We start from the raw sequence: 20,744 nt of genomic DNA, 5'->3' as shown, positions 1-20,744 counted from the left end.
CATTTTGGAATTTTGGTTTGCCAGACAGTCATGCGTAAAGTATGATACAGTCGATGCGACAGTAGGCCTTTGGAAAGTTGTCGAGTCCTGTCTGCAATACCGCGCGGGTCGCTTTACTATACACGACGCAATTGTGTCCTGATATTGTAATTTTGCTGATGACACGGCTTCTTATAGCGGTCGCGCGTGCCGTGAAAGGGGCTGTGGGTGCTGCTCCTCTCAGGAGACTTGTCGCTGCCCAAATGCTCAGCAGCTGGGCGTTCTGCATGCCGGTGCATATACTGTGCGTGACCGTCAGGGATCACTCTCGGCATCGTTCCGGTGAGCCATTATTGGGCTATTTCGCCGAATTCGGTGTGGTTTGTAGGTAGGGAACAATTGGCCACAAACGCAAACGGAGGTTGGCTGAACAATTGTTAGCTATCCAGGTAGATGAACATACAAAGACGTCGCAAAACAGTCACCACAATCGGCGCGCAGTACGATGACAGGTTCACCCTTTGGGGCTAGCTCGTATCACACTGGACACTACCTAGGTATTCATGGACCCACCTGATCGGCCGCTCAGCCATAGGTAGCATGGGATCTAGAAATCTGGCAATCATAAGGAGATCTAGATCATACCTAGGTATGTCTAAGTTTCCTTGCTGGTCCGGCTGTGGGCAAATTGCGTTAAGCTGGCTTTCACCCGCTACTTGGGAGTCCGGATAACAAGGTATGAATACACAATCTCGGAACCTTCTTATCGATGCTGTGATGCAGTGTGACTCGCTTCAAGGTCATGTCGAACATGCGCGGCGCGCACGAAGCCTGTACTACGTGATGCGCAGCGACAAAGCTCCTACGTTCTAAGGTTACCTAGGTACCTAGGTACAGTCAACAGATCATCTTGCGACGCTCATACCGGATACCTGAATATGGCTGATAGAATGTCGGCACGGGATCTCAAAAATAGACACAGCCCATAAGTCTCAGAAGCTTCAGACGAATATGATGGCGTTGAAGTGAATGACGAGCATGATGCTGAAGCCTGGGAAAGATGATGGCGGCGATGACAATGCCAAGACAAGGACAATTGTGAACCTTGGAACGATAAAGAAGACGCTCCCTCTTGGAGCCACCGGTGACGTGAAAGAGTGCGCTGTTTTGAACCCAGACTATTAAGAGTCTGCTAGCGATGAGGTGTCAAAGCCTAGGTACTGTTGACTAGTACCTACCTCGGTAGGAGGATCTCCACGAGAGAGTGGAGTTCGCTGTTTCGGCGGCAGGCGCCTACTGTATCGCGATAATCATTGGAGTTGAGCTTTGGGGAACGGTTGATTGTGTTGCTTTGGTTGCTGGGTTCGTCGTCTGAGTCACCGCTGGTAGGAGGATCTCACTGACGACGAAGTTGTTAGAGGGTAGAGGAGGTTACCAATGGATGCTTGTCATTTACAGTAGAAGGATCCACATCACAAGAAGCACTCTGATGCCGCCGTTCTAATTGACAAGAAAGCATACCAGACGTCATGTTTTACCGCTGCAGGATCGTAGGCCTGCCCATTCTACGTTGAGCCGAACACTCAACCTATACTACACTATTGCACGCTATAAGTAGCGCATTGCGAGTACCTTTAGGTCAAGCTTTGATGCAATGAGCCCGTGTTCATGATGTACTCTCGAGTGTCTACTTGTTCCACATGTTGGGATAAACCCAAGCGCCACATCCTACTTCGGAGGTGTTTACAAGTTTTTACGCTGATGCAGATTGATATGAACAACATCGTACAACTTCAGGGTATATTTAATTCTGCATACAGCACATCTAAAGGCGACTTCGTCGTCGTGTGAGCTTGGTCACCAGTGGCATTACGGCACATATTCACTGCCTGGTCCAAAACACCTGAACACCTAGCTACCCAAATGCAACAACGCATATGCAAATGCCAGTCCCTATATCCGCAACACCCACAAAAGCAACAAAACGTCCAACGCCACAATCGCGCCAGAGATACTCAGAACGGCTGTTTGGTGAACCCAGCCCAAACGGTCTTGGCGTGTCCGCATACTTATAACTGCTACAACGCAAAGCACCAGCGTACAGATAGTACCTAGCAAGACAGCAGCGTCGACAACGCCTCGTTCCTTCTTGCGGCTTGTCATCGTCATGAGACCCAAGATAAGGTCTATGACAACAGCCGCGCCCAGTGCGGTAGAGTAGAAGCGCAGCTTTGTCATTTCGATCCTGTGTTGATGAGTCTCTACCTGACCGAGCAATGCACGACGCTCGTGGAGCAGGTCGGCATCATGTTGCGGATCACGAAGGGAACGGAAGAGTGTGCTGAAGTAGCCGTTTTGGCTCGCTGCTTGGCCACTGGAGCCTATCGTTCCATAATTTGCGGCGTGCATTATGGGCGAGGAGTCGACCGTGTCGTCATCGTCCGAGTCCTCGGCGGTGGAAAGCGATGCCTGATCGGCTTTGTCGTTCATACCAAACAACTTCTTCGTCCTTTTCGCCAACGCTTCGACAAAATCTTGGCCGGGGTATTTGATAGGCGCGTCGGGATCGACGTAGATGTAGTAGCCAGTCTCCTCATCTTCTGGATGGTCATATTCGTTCCAGTACCTCTGCTGCACTTCTGGTTCTGGTTCGTCCCGGTTCATGGGTGGAGGGTAGTCAGAAAATGGTCTCCGACTTTTCTTCCTGAAGGCCTGTAGTGGCGGTGGATCAACAAATTCATGTATGGATGTTGCAGAAGACTCCTCGTAACGGGAGGCAAGTGGGCTAGATTGACCGTCATACGATGTGTTGGATGTCGAGGTCGCTGGAGGCGATAGTTGGACTTGTGAGCCATTCGTGCTGTCCCGCACTCTACGGCTCCGCTTCTTCACTGGTTCCGGGAGTTTTCGGATGTCTTTCTCCAGGAGGGAGACCCAGAAAGGAGCGGACATGGCGCTGGGCTGGCAACAAGCCCATACAGCATGTGCTTCTAATGAGAAGCCTCGAACACGCTCCACCTGCGCTTGTTAGTGCACTGACCATGTTTAATTTGGGAGTGACGTACCAAATGGCTCTTATCAAGGGTCTGGATAAGTGCCGTTGCTTGGTTGCCTTCACGGCGGATCTCGAGAATGGCGTGAGGAAACCTCTTTGCAGATTCTGCTCGAGCAGCTGATGTCCAATCATCGTCTGCCAGATCTTTGCACAATGAGTCTGTCATGTAAACATCTTTGTCTAACGTCCCCCATATGCCTCCTGTTGAGTTGTTATGCAGCCCCGTAAATCGTGTGCGTTTGGACACAACACCAGCGATAGGCCTAGTGGATTGGTGCTCAGCAAGCCACTGTCGGACCGCCGGGGTGTCATCGTTGGCTGATCCATTCGAGTTTCCAGCATGCTTCATGCTGTCCTCTTTCACAGATGTATCCAGAAAGGTTGGCAGGCGTCTGCGGTCCATCTTTGCTGTCTTGACAGCGCCTAGCGATTGACCTCGTGAGCTCGCCTCTGTGCATACGACGACCGCCGCTTCACTAGTGGCGCAACAACGCACCTGGCCAGCTGCTTTGATCCCAATGCTCCCCTCCAGTTCCTCTGTCGCTCCAATTGTACTTGCATTTTGCTTGAACGCGAACGCTTCTGCATGGTCCAATACAACGAGGCCTGTCGTATCTTCGTTGCCAAAATACGGGTCAAGGTTGGTCGTGGAAGAATGGCGGCGGATAGGCGTTCCCCTGACAGATGCATTCCGCCTCGCCTTGCTGACGTATAGACGCGTATGCTGGAGCAGCAAGACTTGTGCCTCAACGATATGGTCCGGATGTATCCAATACGTTGCTTTGTTGCCCTTGGAGCCCAATGGTACCGTGTTCAGTGCGAGGTCAAAGTCTAGATCGTCGCCCTTTTCAAGAATTCTAGAAATGCAAGCAGCTGGGGCTTGGCCGTTTGCATTCTCAGCATTGGACGTAGAAGTAGCATCCGCATCAAAAGCGGAGCGGAGTGCGTCGAGCACATCGATGTATTGATCCAAGAGGTAGCCCAGATCGAGCTGGAACAAACTATCCGGCCGACCGCTAATTTCCTGCTTAAAGACATGACTGAGCTCCCTGTCCTTGGTCCAGCGCTTGTATTTCTTGAGTATCTTGATGAAACCCGTTCGTTGGGCCACTTGAAATCGCGAAAGCGACCTGATCTCCTCACCGGTTCTGCAGTTGTGTTAGCGAGACCTGCTCGGTCGCGTGTTCCGATGCTACCCGCGTACCTCGCGACATCTGCATCGATCTTCGCATATCTCTCCACAGTCCGCGCGGGAAGACGCCCGCTCGCTGGGTCACGTCTTGCGCGCAGCTGGTCTAGGGTGTTGCTAATATGCTCCAGCCTCCGCTCAATCTCGCCGCTTTTGCTCCGGACAAAGAGGTTGATGCGATCGTGTTGTTGCGACAGGACATTGAAGAAGGTGTCTCCGAATGCGCGCTCGGTGCTCTCGCCCTGGCCCGGAATCGATACAGCCTTGTTCGTGCCAGGCGTCGTCTGGTGTTTGATGAGGTCCTTGAGGTAGTCGTAGTCGATGTTGTCTGCAGGCGCACATGTGTTAGCGGAGAGCTCTCCGTGTCGCGTCAGAGCATGTGACTGTGGTACTCACAATGACCCCATTCTGGTATGGACCGCTGTCTCAAAGTGTCGCCGTACTTCATGCCAACAGGTTCAGCAGTGAAAGCGGTTGAGCAAGGAATGGGCGGAGCGCGTTGTTGGGTTGCGTCACAGGAACCTCGGAGGCGAGTGAGTGGGTCTATTCACTGTCAGATACGAAGCCTTCATGATAGTGGGTCACGCAATATATGGACGTTCGACCGCACGTTCGCACGGCAAACCAATTGCACCGGTAAACCGTTGAACTGCCGAGACATTGCGCCAGACGGACTCCTTACCGTTTTGTTCAACTGGATCAGGATTACCTGGGTAACAACGGCGCCGTAGACGTGCCAAGATCTTGGGCTGATGACGCGCTGCTAACTGGGATATATGACAACTTAGATGCAATAGTAATGCCAAAAAATGAGGAGAAAGAGGCCGAGCGACATGCCGCTGGTGGAAGGGTGTACTTGGCTAAGTACTCCTGCCCGATTGTGAGTTCGATAGCAAAGAACTGGCTGCGATCCACGCTACCAAGGAACCTGCATCGGCGTCATCCTGTTCAGGAGGTTCGTGCGCAGGGATCATCGTTACCGTTTACCCACAACCCATATCCGCCATGAATCCCAGATCCCCCACTAAACATTCAGACACCAGCTATCGTATGACGAAGAGGGAACTACGTACCTTGTGGACAGTGAGCCTCGGTATGCTAGGAATTATTTTTTCCTCGCTTGGACGCCTAAGCACAACTTCGACCAGCAGCTGGACACGCTCATCGTCGCACGTCTTCACCGTAGGAAACATGTGAATTTCCCATACGGCAGATAACGACCCGGCATTAGCCAAGACATGCTTACACCGTGGCACAAAAGCATTATGATCTGAAGTCCAGGGCGGCAATCGGCAGCCACGGCGCGATTGTAACAACGGCCCATTTATCGAAGCAAAGCCTCAAGTGTGGCTTCCAGATGCAGTCAGTCTAGATCCTCATACAGCAGCAAGGGTTACCAGAAGGAGAGACGTCAGAATGTCACTGTGCTGTACCGATTGGTGGAGAAGGGTGTCTGGAGTAAAATTGGAGACGAAAAGCTTGCATTGACATGACGCATATCCACTTGCGCGGAGCGGGTAGTGGGACAACATGCCACCCGAAGACAAGGTTGTGATGCGTGTCACATACGAATACTGCCACAGGATGCAGAGAAGAAGGATTCTGTGTTAACCGATCTCCTCGGCATAGTAACACCGAAGTACCGACCCTACCCAACTTGAAGGTCGAGAAACAACAGCGAGGAACTTTGTGCTCATTCTCCACACAATAACACCCGCGGCCGCCGGTTGCCCGTCGCAGGGACTTCGACCCATTGCCAAAGTGGACCTTCATCATACCCATAGCCCATGGCCCGCAAGAACGTGGAGCCGCGATAGCGTTATTCGAATTGAGCTACTCCGTGGAGCTACACGACTCTGGACCTCCTAAAAGACGGAGACCAGTGAGTCAAACATGATGGATACGGAACGTAGGACAAAGGCAGCCGCTAGTGTTTTGTCACCAACCGCACGCTTTTCAACCACTCCTAACGAGGAGGTGGAATGTCGTACATGTTCAATCGACAATGTATGATGTAGACTTTTATGTTTGAAATGTTCCACAAGCTCTCCGGCTCCATCAAAGGATCAATATGATAGCCGAGTTCCACAGATTACGGTGCTTGGAAGCCACGTTGGCATTGCTTGTCTCAAGGTCTGTGTGCACGCCTGCGCGTCTCCTATAACACCAGCCCTGCGTAGTGGCATCGTAAGAGGTCGTGTGCTTACCTGCCTATATCGGTCCCGCTATAATGGACAAGGGTCTTGCATATGTAGGATTCACTAGAACGGTCCTCTGCAGCCCTCAGGCCCAGACATTTGGAACATCAGGGTGGACCTTCTGCCACTCGCCGTGCGTGTATTGCCCACGTGGGTGATTGGGGTGGATTTCGACACCTGAACGTAGTATGTAAGTCCGAGTAAGTGGCAAGCTGAGATGTCATACTGCCGGTGGAAGTTGAAGTGCCTTCTGATTTCGACTTAAGATTGAGGTTTGTGGGGCAGGCGCGTCGCTTGCTTGCTTGCATCACACGCAGGACGCATCAATCGCGTTGTGGTTGGTGTTGTGTGAGTGGAGAAATGGTCCGACTATCGCCCAAGCATATCGCTAATGCTGATACAGTAGCTTATACCTCGATACGATTCCAGCGGTCTCTTGCACTGAGTAAGACTCCCTAATGCCATGGCAGCTCCGTAACCACCCGATCGATCTTCAAGCGGAGCGTCTGGCGTGGTAAAAAGTGCAACATCAGTGCAGCACATGCCGAGGAGAGTTTTACACACACACCCCTCCCCCCTCAGCACTTGATCATAGCCCACAACAAAACTCCCTCACCGCCATCCTTGCCTCTTCCTTGCCCATCGACTTTTCCCCTACCCACAGTAATCTCCTCTAACAGCTGGAATCCCAGATGCGCATAGACGTCCCGACTCCTCGGCGACGTAGACTCCAAGACCACTGGCCAGCCTTTTTCCTTTGCCATGTCAAGTACCGGACGAATCAGATCACTTACTTTGGCTGGAGTGGTAGCGGAAGGATGGGTGCGATCGTTTGCTAGCAGGACTAGATGTAGCACGTGTGTTGCTTGAGATGGTAGAGCACGCTGTCTTGCGTGGTGAGCCAGTGAGTTGAGTTCGTTCACCGCAGGTGGGTTGTGCGGTTCTGGAATATATGTTTCTGTGATTTCCTCTAGTTGCCTGAATCATCATCAGCAGGCATAAATACAAGATGAGGAGATTTTTCAATGTCCAGTCTCCTGAAGATGGGACTTGTCATGGCCAAGTAGGTATACTTACCACACACTAGCCACACCACTCCCAGGAATTGTGATCATCCTTGCTCCTCCCTTCAAGAAATCCGGCACTACAAATTCAAAGACCTCTTGGTTCAATTCAACTCCTATGTCGGTTTTTTCTGACCCTTGCAGTTCGTCTAGAAGAATATAGCGTTGAAAGGCATCGTCGTTGAATTGCTTGGCGAGAATTTCGATTGTGTGCTCTAACGAGTCTTCTTGAAGGCCGGCGGGAACGGGGATTTGCGACATGATTTGGGGGCCACGAGAGGAGAGATGGGTGTGTATTGTTGGAAAATAGATTACCAAACAAATTTTCTGGATGATGATGCAGAGGGAGGTACATGTAGTGTTGGTAGCACTGTAGTGGTTGTGGGGTCGGCCCGATGTGAATGCGCCGGTCCGATGTTTGACCAAATATGACCCGGCTGGGCATGATGTACTGTGGCATCGAGTAGACATCACCTGTCTCGTCCCAACTGCTGCTCTTCTTCCCACAAAGCTCTATGGACTCGCACTCATGTACTTGTCAAAATGCCGTGGTATACTCCAACTCTACGCACAGTGACTAGGCTTGTGGGGTAGATCATATGTATGCATATACATCACTCATAGGGCGTCTCCAATTGCGTCAAAGAGAATTGTGATTGGTCTCAAACGAATGAGCCGTGTTTCGTGTTGATTGAACGACATACTATACACGTACATTAAACGCCCGCATATGTTGACACTGAACAAACTTGATGCCTCCCATGCCTCAGCATGTTTAACCGGGAGGGAGCAGGCTGTTATCAACAACGTCCTGCGCCTCCATCTCTTCGACCTCGGCACTGTTGTGGAGCGGGGAACGCGGTAGAGCCATGAGTCCTGTGCTCGATTAGCGATTTGACTATACCAAGAGACGCAACCATGCTTACCGGTCCTTGCAGATTCCAAGATTCCGAACGGAGCAATCAGCTTCATGAAAGAATCGATCCTGGTGGGCTTTGCCGAGACCTCTACGATGCAGTTGTTTGTGCTAATGTCGAGCACCTTTCCACCAAACTGGTGAGTCATGAAGGTTATGGCGCGCAGATGCTCGTGCTTGTGCCGGAGTGCCTGGCTGACGGGCAGGTTTGTCGGGTGGTAGTCTTTCCTCAGCGACTCACGAGCGGCCTCGTGCGCCATTGCGTTGCGCTCCTCATCTGTCATGTCTGGTTCGTATGACTGGGCCATCTCGGGCGCCTGGGCCATCTCTCGGTGGTGCGCAAGCAGCTCTTCAAAGTATTCTGGGCCGAGGATAGAGACCTTGGCAAGGAGGAGTTCGCGCTGGACGAGGGGCGATTGAGTGTAGTCAAGCACAGCCCACACAGGGACCAAGTCCTCGAGCTGGCGGCGGGCTTGCTCGACGACACCATCCTGTCCTTGCAGCACGATGGTCATGCGAGAGAGGTCATCGACCTCGGTGTTGCAGACTACCAGACTGTCGATGTTGAAGCCGCGGGCGGCCAGGATACCGGAGACTCGCGAGAGCACACCGGGCTCATTTTGTACCAGACAGTTGAGGATGTGGCTCTTTGGGGGCGCTTGCGACGGAAGCGGCGTCTCGTAGAGGATGTTGCTGACGGCAGCGGGCGCCGACCAGGCAGGAGGGCGGTCTTCGGTGGGCAGAGGTGCGATGCGACGGTGGAGGGCCTTGTAGGCCAAGGCCTGCGTGGACGAGGAGCTGGATGCTCTTTGCTGCCGGGCGAGCGAGGCGGCGCATGGCCTGTTGAGCAGACTGCGCAGAGGCAGCATTGCCCGCCGAGAAGCCATGACGAGCGGGTGGTCACGGTGAAGGTGTCAATGTTCCGAATATTGTTGGTTGGTTGGAGTGGCCGCCCCAGAAAGTGAAATAGAATCCCCGGCCGATGGTCGGAGTAGGCGCGACCAGGCAGGTCCAGCCGCGGCACGCTAAATAAGCGAGTCGCTCCTGCCCAAGCCCAAGATTCGTCTCCGACACCACCAAACCACCATCGCTACGAGCAACTGCAACTGCAACATGTCTGACGAACGCCGTCCCCGCTCGCGCTTCGACAGCGACGATGCCGCGCGCCCGGCACGCTCGCGCTTCGACACAGACCGTCGCTCTCGGTCGCCGTCGCGAAGGGAGTCCGAGTCGCATCGCGCCCGCAGCCCCATCGCCCGTGAAGGCACAGACAGCCCGGCCTCGTCCAGCTTCAAGAACGACGCTGCTGCGAGGGCGGCGGCGGCGGCAGCCAGGATCAACGCGCAGATCCAGGCGAAGAAGGGCATCCAGCATGTCGACGTGCCGCCGATTCGCTCTGTACGCCCACGCTCTCCATTCACGCGCGGCCCATCGCTGACCAACCCCCAGGCCGCTACTCCTCCAGTCGCCAAGTCGCCTGCCTCCAATTCGGCCGCGGCCATAAGCAACGAGACGTACCAGCAGGATGGTGACTACATCAAAGACATTGAGATCAACGATCTCCGTAACCGCTACACACTGACCAAAGGAGCTACACAAAAGAGGGTAAATAACTGTTTTTGCTGTCCACTGATCGTCTAGGATCACGCCTTCTTCATGCTCTGCAGCGCTGCGCCTCTGGCGACCGTGTTGCGGGGCTGAAGTCGGTCCCTGTTTGCGCATCTCTCCATGAGAGTCAGAGCTTACTTGATCTTATAGCGCCCCACCCATTTATCAAATGCTAACCTCCATGTGCCATCTAGATCAAAGACGAGACTGGCGCCGGTACGCATACCCCGATTGCAACCATTAACCCTTTAGAATGCCTGCTTATACATGCAAGATGTCACCACTCGCGGAGAATACTACCCTGACAAGAACATGGCAACTGCTACTGTACGTGGCCAAGTCACACCTTGATGGCCCATGCTAATCCCCCACCAGAACCCGCCGCTGTACCTCCGCATCACTAGCACCTCCAAGGAAGGCCTGGACAAGGCTGTAGAAATGATCGAGGAGATGATGAAAGAAGACCTTCCTAACCTGGTAGACGAACGTCGCTTCCGTCGCAGGGAGCCCGAGAACGTTGAGCGCGATGAGTACGGTCGAGTATGATACCCTCTTCGAGTCAGCAAACATGTTGCTGACAGTTCCCAGCGCAAGTGGCCCGAAGAGAAGATCTCTGTAGGTCTTGAGCCCATTAGCGGCTTTAACTTGCGCGCACAGGTTGTCGGTCGAGGCGGCGATAACGTCAAGTTCATCCAGCAGGAGACAGGCTGCAAGGTCCAGATCAAGGGTCGCGGTTCTGGTTTCATGGAGCCGAACAGCGGCCAGGAGAGCGACGAGCCCATGTATCTCCACATTGCGTTCGTACACCCTTATCACTTCCCTTGTTCGCACTGCTGACAGACGTTAGTGGACCTCGTCCTGAAGGTGTAGCCCAAGCTAAGCAGCTGTGCGAAGAGCTCCTCGACAAGGTAAAATCAGACTACCACGCGTACAAGGAGCGCCCACCGCCAAACCGTTACGGCGACCGAGACGGCTATGGCGGCGGACGACCCGGATACGGTGACCGTGGTGATCGTGATCGCAGCCAGAGCTACGGATACGGGGGAGGAAGCAGTGGAGGCGGAGGCGGAGGCTATGGTGGTGGTGGTGGCTACGGCGACCAGGGAGGTCACAACGGTTACGGCGCACAGGAGACTATCATGTCCCCAGCTGCTGCTGCTACGCCAACTGCTGATGCCAACCAACAAGCCTTTGACGCGAATGCTGCACAAGCATGGATCGCTTACTACCAGCAAAACCCAGAGTCTGATCCCTATGCTGCGTACGGTGGGTATGCGGCGTATCTCGCACTTCAGCAACAGCAGTACGCTGCCTACTACGCCCAGACTGGTGCTCAGACTGGCTATGGACAGACACAGTCTCCAGCTCCCGGTGCTGGCGCGGCTGTACCGCCTCCACCACCACCTTCAGACCCTGCTTCTGGCTATGGCTCTGCTCCACCGCCGCCTCCACCAGCTGCATCGCCTTCCAACTACGGAGCGGTGCCTCCACCCCCTGGCTTGTAAGTGTGGAGCAACGACTATGATCTCGCGCTTACGACAGTCTTTCAACTTGACTTGATTGATTCAACCTAGTTCGATTTGCCTTTGCGTATTGACTTACAGTGTGGTGGATTTTGGTTGCAAGAGTTTCTCTGTCGCTTCGGCGCGTTCTAGCTTCGTTACTGTTTGATACGCGCACAAAGCGCCGTCTGGGGCACGGTAATAGTCTGCAGATCTGGAGTTTGCACTTTAGGCAGGATACCAATGCCGTTGCTTATGCATTCAGTTTTAAAATGGTTTCGCTTCGTACAGTACCATGTGCTTTGGTGATGACTTTGACGTGTATTTTGATTGGTCGAAGTAGCAGGGATTTGCTCTCCACGCCTGGCTCGCGTGCGTCGACCCTAGTCTTGGTATCCATGCCTCGGAGCGAAGTCGCTCGGAATTGTCGCTCGGAGCATTTTGAAATCATGTTTCGTACACGCCACAGACAAAGAACAGGATGCGGTCGAATATACTTCGCGTCGGCCAAGCAGCCAACTGCAGGGTGAGTTTTATGGTGTGCAATTGGCCGTTCAAGCAGTCTCGAAACTGGATGCGACTTTTGCAGTCATCGCCATCGCATCTCTTCTCTGGACGTACAAGTGGCACAGAAGGCTGACAGATGTTCAAAGCCTCACCTACTCTCCTCTCTGCGTCAGGCGTCCTTCCAACAGCGAAGATGTCTAGCCACGAGCCACGATCTGCCCACCGCCCGTAATGTCGACCTCGCCTCCCGCACCCCACCCTACGCCAAGTTGCTCTCCCGCCTCGAACAAGTACGGCGCGTACTGGGATCTTCACGACAGTTGACTCTGGCCGAGAAGATTCTCTACTCGCATCTTGAGAATCCAGAGGAGTCGCTCATGAACAACACAAATGGCGGAAGGGATATCAGAGGCCAGGCAAACCTGAAGTTGAAACCGGACCGTGTTGCTATGCAGGATGCTAGTGCTCAGATGGCTTTGTTGCAGTTCATGAGCTGTGGGCTGCCGAGCACGGCGGTTCCTGCTAGTATCCATTGTGAGTAGCCGCCACGAAAGAAACACCATCTAGGCATATACTGACCAACTACACAAGGCGACCACATGATAGTAGTCGGTAGCACCCTTGCGCCTGTCCAGGCTGTACTACGAGCATCTTGGCTGATCATATCTTCCAGGGAGAAAAAGGCGCTGACACCGACCTTCCACAATCGATCGCGGGCAACAAGGAGGTCTTCGATTTCCTCGAGTCGGCAGCGAAGAAATACGGAATTGAGTTCTGGCCGCCGGGCGCTGGTATTATCCACCAGTCTGTGCTGGAGAACTACAGTGCTCCAGGCTTGATGATCTTGGGCACAGACAGCCACTCCCCAAATGCTGGAGGTCTGGGATCAATCACAATCGGTGTCGGTGGCGCGGACGCAGTAGACGCCCTAGTGGATGCGCCATGGGAGCTGAAGGCACCTAAAATTCTGGGTGTGAAGCTCACCGGCGAGCTCAGCGGATGGGCTTCCCCGAAGGACGTCATCTTGAAATTGGCTGGCGAGCTGACTGTCCGGGTATGTGATTTTGAGCAAAGCAGGGGGGTCGAGGCTAACATTTGCTTAGGGTGGCACTGGTTACATCATTGAGTACTTCGGACCTGGTGTGCAGTCTTTGAGCTGCACTGGTATGGCGACTATCTGGTAAGGCTCGCAGATGAGATCCACGCGCATCGTCAAGTTCTAACACCTTATAGCAACATGGGTGCTGAAGTTGGCGCAACTACCTCGCTCTTCCCCTTCTCTCCTGCACACATCCCCTATCTCCAAGCCACACACCGAGGACCGATCGCCGAGGCCGCTCAGAAGATTGCCAATTCGCCAATGCAGCAGAACCTCCTCCGTCCTGACGCCGAAGCCGCTTACGACAAGGTCATTGAGATTAACCTCTCAGAACTCGAACCGCACATCAACGGACCATTCACGCCTGATCTATCAACACCTCTTTCCAAGTTCAAGTCGGTAGTGGAAGAGAAGGGATGGCCACAAACCTTTGGCGCTGGGCTCATTGGCAGCTGCACAAACAGCTCTTACCAAGACATGACCCGATCAGAAGAGATTGTGAAGCAGGCATTGGCAGCTGGCCTCAAGCCCAAGGCGGACTTTTTCATTACACCTGGGAGTGAACAAATCCGTGCAACTTTGGAACGGGATGAGACCCTCCAAACATTCACTGAAGCCGGAGGCACTGTTCTGGCGAACGCTTGCGGGTAAGTTTGTCAATCTAACTCGATGGACGGTCAATACTAATAACCTCCACGTCCTTGCATTGGACAATGGAAGCGTACCGACGACGTAAAGAAGGGCGAATCCAACGCTATCTTGACCTCATACAACCGCAACTTCCCCGGTCGCAACGACGGCAACCGAGCTACAATGAACTTCCTCGCTTCTCCTGAGCTCATCACTGCCATGTCGTACTCTGGCTCCACAACCTTCAATCCCATGACTGATTCTATTCCGACACCAGACGGCAAGCCTTTCAAGTTTGCGCCACCAAAGGGCTCTGACCTCCCCTCCGCCGGTTTCGCAGACGGTAACCCTGACTTCATGCCCACACCAGGCATCCCAGACCCTAGCGTAGATGTCATCGTCTCGCCGACCTCCAGCCGCCTGGCGCTCCTCGATCCGTTCCCACCATTCCCCGACTCCGACTTTACAGGCCTCATGGTACTGTACAAGGTCAAGGGACAATGCACGACAGACACCATCTCGGCTGCTGGGCCATGGCTCAAGTACAAGGGCCATCTGCCCAACATCTCTGAAAACACACTTATTGGCGCTGTCAACGCGCAGACAGATGAAGTCAACGTCGCCTACGACATGGACGGCAAAACATCAGGTATCCCAGAACTAGCGAAGAGGTGGCGCGACCAGGGTATCGAATGGCTCGTCGTAGCAGAGCACAACTACGGTGAAGGTTCTGCACGTGAACACGCTGCGCTGCAACCCCGATACCTCGGTGGCCGGGTCATCCTCGCCAAATCCTTTGCCCGTATCCACGAGACCAACCTGAAGAAGCAGGGTATCGTGCCTCTGACTTTCGCTAACGAAGCCGACTACGATGCGTTCGAAGCGTGCGACCAGGTCGCCACAAGGGGATTGTTGGACGTACTCAAGAGCGGTGGCAAGGGCGAGGTTGAGCTTGTCCTCAAGAAGAGGGATGGTAGCAAAAAGGTTGTCAAGACTAAGCACACTCTGTCGCAGGACCAGTGTGGCTTCGTGCTTGCTGGCAGCGCACTCAACCTGCTCGCCAGGAAGGGCAGGGAGATGAAGGAGGAGGTCACTCGGAGCGCCGAGCTGACCGATTGAGTTTTGTGTAAAAAGTTTGGATGTGTAAAAGTCGGCATGTAAATGGCGCTATTGGTGTCACGGCGCATAAACAATCCTAGCAACAACCTTTATTCAGAATCAAATGCTTCATCATCCCCTACGAGTTTACTGCGAAATATAGTAGATGAAGAGCTCCCGCGTGGCTTTGATGTTCTGCCCCTCCCCACCAAGCAAAAACTCATGTCCGGCAAACCTTACCCGCCCACCTCGTCGCTTTGCACACAAGATACATGCAGCCCACGACACACAGACAGCCAGACAGACAGACGCATAAAGAAGCAAAAAGCATCTCGGGCGGGGCTCGAACCCGCAGCCTTTGGATTAACCATGGATACAGTTAGTAGAAGTCCAACGCGCTACCATTGCGCCACCGAGACCGTCAAGTGGAAATAGAGACTCCTGGCAGAATTTGGAAATTCTGGCAATGATATTGCAAGCAATTCGGGGCTCGGGGACACCCAGCCGGCGTCAGGTATGGTTGGGCGAAGTTTCATACAAAGGCTGCCACGTCATACGCCAAGTGGGGTATGCAGACATGGTTCGCTTTGTTCTATTCGGACACGTTGTACCGAAGCAAAACCAAGCAGTGCGCAATGTGAGCACGACCAAGTTTACTTTGTCGCTCCTCATGGTTTGGATATTGATATGATCACTTAAGCTTCACGACAGCCATTGCATCTATCTTTTCATGCGCTTTCAGCATTATCAGATTAGTTCGCACGCATTTGAGGTACTCTGTTCCATTCCACGTAGTTGCAATGAGCTCGCGATCGATAGAAAGGTTCAATAGGTGGCATCAAGACTCCTCAATCTTGTGGAGCATCTCTAGTAAGACCTCATCTGTCAATTCTGGTCTTGTTCCATCGCTACCCTTCTTCTGCTTCCACACCTCCTGGAGCTGGAGACGATTTGACTCCCAACTAACCCATGCAGCAGCCTGTAAGAAACAGTCTGTGATATCGTCCAGCTTCTTGAGTTGACCCTGTGTGGGGTGTGCGTCTGTCGGGGCTCCTTTGGCTTTCCTGGGTTTTCTGGACTCTAGAGGCCCGCACAGCGCTTCACGGGTGGCTTCAGCGCCTGGCGCCATACTAAACGTTATGCTCGGTGTCGAAGCGCGCATTGCGGATGCTGTAGAAGCAGGTATTGAAGTGAGCCATGAGCGGAGGATGGCAATCTTGGCTTGTTTCTCTGCCTTGGTTCGACTGGGCTTCTTTCTGGTGACCGGCTTGTCTCCTTCCGCTCCGCTTTCCACTTCTAGATCATCCGTGACTTTTTGGACCTTCTTGTCCACTTCCTGAACATGCCCAGTCGCCTGGGTGAGCCAATATTGTCCAACACGTTTCGGATCTGCACTGAAGACCTCGTACACGTTCTCTGCATCCAAGGCTTCAGCCCCCCCTTTTAGCCGCTCTGCGCTCATGGTTTGCAGTACCGCCCACAACATGCCTTCTAGCGTGTTGACGCGGAGAGTCCACTGCTGCACGGCACTGCCACCTCCAGATCTCCACCTTTGCTTTTCGATCAAGACGATGTCTGGCGACCCTGTCAGAATCGTATTCTTGAGCAATCCGTACGCTGTCTTAGACAAAGCATCCGCAGAGTATGGATCTGATTCCTCATCAGCACCCGTCGTGTCTTGCTCTGTAGTTGTAGCTTCCGATAGTTCGTGTATGTCATCGTGTGTGGCCTCGGTAAGATTGACCTTCTCCCATCTCAAAACCTTCATTCTCGCATCCAGGCTATTCTTGGACGGATAAGAAACGTCTGCCTCACAGAATGCTAGGTTCTTGATTCCCATATCGATGCTCATGATGCGAAATTTCTTGGTTGCTGAATCTGATGCTTTCCGTGATGGTTGGTTCTTGAGAAGACGAGACTTTCTGATATCGCGTTGGAAACGCTCTTGGAGTACTGCTTTTGTTCCTGATGATGGTGCGCCGATATGTACAAGCAGTGATTGCAGCGCTTTCGCCGTCACAGCGCGAGATTTTGGTGCCATTGACGCTAACAGGTTTTTTTGACTTTCCGGTAATTCAATAAGTCAGATGGCCGCCCGAGAAGTATTCCATCGACTTAGCGCGTACGGAGACAGTGAAAAGCGTGCGAGGCATCATGAACCGCGATGCGTTGGTATAAATAAGCAAGATGAGCAGCGACGATCTAATAGTCGTAACTACACATCCTCGACTGCATTGTGAGGGTGTGTCGGTGGAGAAAGTCGGTAAGTGGAAAGATGAAGAAAAGTCAAAGTAAACATGTCTTGACTTAGCGTGGAACGTATCCACGTGATGCGGTCAGTGAAATTAAAACCTTGTAGTTCGAAAACAAATCTTGTGTCAGAAGAAGGCATATCGTTCTTCTCACGATATGATATCATTATCATATTCCTAACACGCACATACGCTCAATGCAGCACAAACCCCCATGCTTTCGAAGCCAGTACCAGGCTCGGTACACATACACTATGAGAAAACCCATATTTTCCCCTCGACTAGCCTTCGCAGATGAGGTCAAAGTCGGGAAAGTCGGGATCGGGCCCGATATTTGTGCTCGCGATTGCACTATTGAAGTCCTTGACTTGCGCGTTCTTCTGTGCGTTGTTGCACTTATCTGTCAAGAACATTAGCTATGCATGCACTCTTGAAAGTTGGCTTTTCTTCTAAGTTCTGGAGATGGAGGGAACGGTATCACTCACTCTTCTGCTCGTCACAGTCGTTCACACTCAGACCGCCGCCGTCCTGTCTCTTCTTTCCCCTGTTCCTTCTGCCACCATCACCATCACCATCACCACCACCACCTCCTCCTCCCTCTCGTCCACTCTTGTTTGCAGTATCACTACACCCTTGAAATTGGTTATCGCAACTTCTCTGTGCCGCGGTGTCGAAACTGGTAAACGTATCTCCATCGACTTGGAACGGGCGTTCTTTGTCTCCAGAATTTGTAATGGCGGATGCACGCGTCCCACCAAGATTGCCGTCAAAGGTCTGCAAGTCGGAGAGTTGACGTAGGAAGAGTTGATGTCGGGGTACCAAGGACATTTCCCAGTCTGAGGAGACGAGAGCGGGTTGTGGAGATGCGTGGGAAAGGGCGGGGAGTGCGAGGTGGACCAAAGCAAGCAGGGCGGTAGGGAGGAACATGATTGTGTGTTGATTGGTTCCTGTCGAGAACTATGATTGCGGACGATGGGTCGGGCGTAAAAGTTGTCGATACCGATTTCTGCCGGTATGGAAAGACGTTGTCGTTTGCGTGAGAGATGTCGGTACTGATTATTTGCTAGGCCTCAGAGATGTCGTGCGTAAACCCTCCTCGATACCAGAATCGTCAGATACCTTATTAGAGTATATTGGCACTGCCTGTATATACAAAGAACTAATCGCAACCAAACGAGTGTAAATATCGAACTGTGCCCACAAAGAGACTAAGAGCAAGAGACCAAATGCCAGCCTCAAAACACCCACTGGGGCCAACTGCACCTAAGTAACGCCAAACCCCTCCATATCCGAAGCGCCGAACATGCATTTCTCATGCCAAACGAGTTTGGGGCCCAGCGGTCACAAAGCTTGTTTAGAAAGTATCGTGGTGGTTGCTGCGACAGTGCTGAAACACGACCATGTTCAAACCCCTGGACGCGCATGACATGCGCACACGTAGACATTCGAAGGGAAGAACAACACCCTGTATGAGGATAAAGGAGTGCATAAGGGTGATGATGTAATTGATGAAAGATTTTATCAATCTGATCGAATTCGCTATGGGGGGTATTACTATCTAAAACAACAAAGAAAGGCAAGAAAGACATGCCACGCTCGATTACAACAAGTTGAACAGGTGAACGAAGCAATTGCAACGACACTGCCAGGACGAGAAGAAAAAAAGATCGGTCGAAAGTGGTCGGCTGCCTCTTCCTTGGTTGATGCTATACGTTTAATGTACACCTGTGCAGTCTGATAACAGACTGACCACGATGCGACGGTATAGACTAATCTGCATCGCGAATCAGCATGTGCAATGCACCATACTCACGCAAACCATATTCAGTAATAGAAACACCATCTCCAGATCCGATTGTTATAGCCGTTTTTGCGCCGTATATACAAGCTCCATATTGCCCTCGTCTCTCAAAATCGCTTCCAGCTCAGACAAATTCCGCAGATAGTCGTTGGTATCGTGACGGACCCTCGCAACAGGCCTGTGTACTTTGTGCGGGCTACGCTTCGCCTAGAAGTTGGCAGCCGCATTGGGGCGTCCTCCAGGGTTGTGGTATTGCTCGAGGTTCGACTGGAAGGGCGACGAACCAGTGCCGTTCTGGGGCTTGTCGCCGAGGGCTGAGCCCGTGCCGGCCATGAGGTCATCGTCGTCTTCGTGGACGCGCGCTTGGCGCTTCTTCAAGCGCCAGAAAACAAGAGCAATGCCACCAAGAAGGAGGGCACCACCCACACCTCCAACAACACCTCCAATAACCTTCTTGTTGGAATCGCTGATGCCACCGCTATTGTCGCTGTCGCCTGCCTGTGCAGTTGGTGGGTCTGTGACGACGGACAGTCCAGTGGTGGCGAGGGAAGTGCTGGTGCCTGTCGAGGTCGCAGTGGTTACTTGGCCGTTGTCGAGGGTGGAGGTGACAGTCGTGGTAAACTCTGAAAGGGAAGTTGAAACGAGAGGTGTCGTCCTGACGATTGCTGTTGTCCTTACGGAAGAGCTGGCGTCACGCGTAGGGGTTGGTGAGTTGCCAGCGCTGTCGCCACCACCAGTGGCACTTGGGCCTTGTGAAGTCGTTTGCGCGTTGTTGTTGTTGTTGTTGTTGTTGTCGCTATTGTTGTTACCGCCATCGGCAGTTGGTGTGGCTGCAGGAGTCGAAGGCGCAGGAGCGTCGGATGTGGGGTCGTCGGACGGTGCTGGATTGTTCGTGGTTGAAGGTTCTGGCTGGGGACTTGCTGATGTGGGTGGGAGCGCGGCCGACGATGTGGCCGGAGGAGCGGCCGATGAAGCTGGTGGTGCAGCTGATGATGTCGGCGGTGCGGCGGATGCTGAGGCACCGGTACCTTCGGCATCTTGCCTCTTGCCCTGGTGGATGTACTGATTGATGCCGTCCATGTGGAGATCCTCAAGTGTAAAAGCCGAGGATGCGACGGCGAGGACAAAAACCGACAGCCAGGCCTTGGGCAACATATTGGGCGAGTTGTTGATGGAAACAGGCAGCGAGTGGTAGCTGGTTTTTTTACTCTGGACCTGACGCGCGTTTCACGAACAGGTGATTAGTGGTATTAAGGGGGGGGGGGGGGGTTAGAGGTGAAAAGGCGCGTAGGCTACTGAAGCGATGTGTATGTATATATCAAGCGAATAAACGAGGGCAGGAAAGTGAAGTGACAATAGAAGACTGAGCGAGTGTCGAACCGGAAGCCGGTGGATGTGCTTGCTAAGGTGACGAGGAGAAGTGGAGCGGCAAGTGATCACGCATACAGCCAAATTTAGGTCGGGAGAGGGTGCTGAGCCGGGGCCGACGCCCTGCAGTGCACTCAGCCGCCCACAAACGTTCTAGAGCTTTGACAGACGGACCCTCTAAAACGGCCAACGACAAACGAGTCATTTCCTTGTCGAAGACTCTGCATAATCAATCATGTTGACGGTGAGTAGGTCTGAAGATGCAGTGGCTCCATGGGTTGGTCGCGTGAACAAGCAGTGTTGCATGTCAGTCCCCTGACACGCTTCATAGAGGCTTCAACACCGCTACAGTGCAAGTCAAGGGCATTCTATAAACATGTAAACAGTCAGTTGTCCGATTACAAACATTCTTCATAGTGCGCATCGCAAAGTCTGGGCAGTCAAAGGAAACCCCGAATGAAAAATGTGCATCCTCAAC

At 52.9% G+C, this 20,744-nt stretch overlaps 8 protein-coding genes across 8 annotated transcripts; 3 read left to right on the top strand and 5 right to left on the bottom strand.

Moving 5' to 3' along the window:
• Positions 1 to 1,932: 1,932 nt before the first annotated feature.
• Positions 1,933 to 5,487, bottom strand: ACET3X_003982 (uncharacterized protein; the record flags this gene model as incomplete). The annotated part of the gene is made up of 6 exons (XM_069450136.1): positions 1,933 to 2,997; positions 3,045 to 4,182; positions 4,239 to 4,551; positions 4,620 to 4,766; positions 4,906 to 4,990; positions 5,470 to 5,487. 6 exons carry the CDS (start codon positions 5,485 to 5,487, stop codon positions 1,933 to 1,935), a joined length of 2,766 nt encoding a protein of 921 aa, XP_069307960.1.
• A 966-nt stretch (positions 5,488 to 6,453) lies between these two features.
• Positions 6,454 to 7,148, top strand: ACET3X_003981 (uncharacterized protein; the record flags this gene model as incomplete). The annotated part of the gene is made up of 5 exons (XM_069450135.1): positions 6,454 to 6,474; positions 6,533 to 6,607; positions 6,688 to 6,769; positions 6,825 to 6,866; positions 7,114 to 7,148. 5 exons carry the CDS (start codon positions 6,454 to 6,456, stop codon positions 7,146 to 7,148), a joined length of 255 nt encoding a protein of 84 aa, XP_069307959.1.
• Positions 7,149 to 8,260: 1,112 nt separating this feature from the next.
• ACET3X_003980 (uncharacterized protein) lies at positions 8,261 to 9,288 on the bottom strand (the record flags this gene model as incomplete). Its single annotated transcript, XM_069450134.1, has 2 exons — positions 8,261 to 8,361; positions 8,412 to 9,288. 2 exons carry the CDS (start codon positions 9,286 to 9,288, stop codon positions 8,261 to 8,263), a joined length of 978 nt encoding a protein of 325 aa, XP_069307958.1.
• A 226-nt stretch (positions 9,289 to 9,514) lies between these two features.
• On the top strand, positions 9,515 to 13,768 carry ACET3X_003979 (uncharacterized protein; the record flags this gene model as incomplete). The annotated part of the gene is made up of 13 exons (XM_069450133.1): positions 9,515 to 9,799; positions 9,851 to 10,006; positions 10,204 to 10,225; positions 10,284 to 10,336; positions 10,385 to 10,549; positions 10,598 to 10,806; positions 10,857 to 11,510; positions 11,992 to 12,037; positions 12,165 to 12,552; positions 12,610 to 12,626; positions 12,692 to 13,072; positions 13,122 to 13,198; positions 13,252 to 13,768. 13 exons carry the CDS (start codon positions 9,515 to 9,517, stop codon positions 13,766 to 13,768), a joined length of 2,970 nt encoding a protein of 989 aa, XP_069307957.1.
• A 162-nt stretch (positions 13,769 to 13,930) lies between these two features.
• On the top strand, positions 13,931 to 14,866 carry ACET3X_003978 (uncharacterized protein; the record flags this gene model as incomplete). The annotated part of the gene is made up of 1 exon (XM_069450132.1): positions 13,931 to 14,866. One exon carries the CDS (start codon positions 13,931 to 13,933, stop codon positions 14,864 to 14,866), a length of 936 nt encoding a protein of 311 aa, XP_069307956.1.
• An 817-nt stretch (positions 14,867 to 15,683) lies between these two features.
• Positions 15,684 to 16,697, bottom strand: ACET3X_003977 (uncharacterized protein; the record flags this gene model as incomplete). The annotated part of the gene is made up of 1 exon (XM_069450131.1): positions 15,684 to 16,697. One exon carries the CDS (start codon positions 16,695 to 16,697, stop codon positions 15,684 to 15,686), a length of 1,014 nt encoding a protein of 337 aa, XP_069307955.1.
• A 681-nt stretch (positions 16,698 to 17,378) lies between these two features.
• On the bottom strand, positions 17,379 to 18,024 carry ACET3X_003976 (uncharacterized protein; the record flags this gene model as incomplete). The annotated part of the gene is made up of 2 exons (XM_069450130.1): positions 17,379 to 17,497; positions 17,583 to 18,024. 2 exons carry the CDS (start codon positions 18,022 to 18,024, stop codon positions 17,379 to 17,381), a joined length of 561 nt encoding a protein of 186 aa, XP_069307954.1.
• A 582-nt stretch (positions 18,025 to 18,606) lies between these two features.
• Positions 18,607 to 20,351, bottom strand: ACET3X_003975 (uncharacterized protein). The gene has a single exon (XM_069450129.1). It carries the CDS (start codon positions 20,051 to 20,053, stop codon positions 19,106 to 19,108), a length of 948 nt encoding a protein of 315 aa, XP_069307953.1. The 5' UTR covers positions 20,054 to 20,351; the 3' UTR covers positions 18,607 to 19,105.
• Positions 20,352 to 20,744: the final 393 nt, after the last annotated feature.

The sequence above is a fragment of the Alternaria dauci genome, chromosome 3 (genome assembly GCF_042100115.1).
Source record: "Alternaria dauci strain A2016 chromosome 3, whole genome shotgun sequence".
NCBI classification, from domain to species: Eukaryota; Fungi; Ascomycota; class Dothideomycetes; order Pleosporales; family Pleosporaceae; genus Alternaria; species Alternaria dauci.
Note: the sequence above shows the minus strand (reverse complement) of the source record. Positions and strands in the feature narration are given on the sequence as shown.

Coding starts and splice junctions, on each gene's coding strand:
- ACET3X_003975 (XM_069450129.1), bottom strand. CDS start 20,053: ATGTTGCCCAAGGCCTGGCTGTCGGTTTTTGTCCTCGCCGTCGCATCC.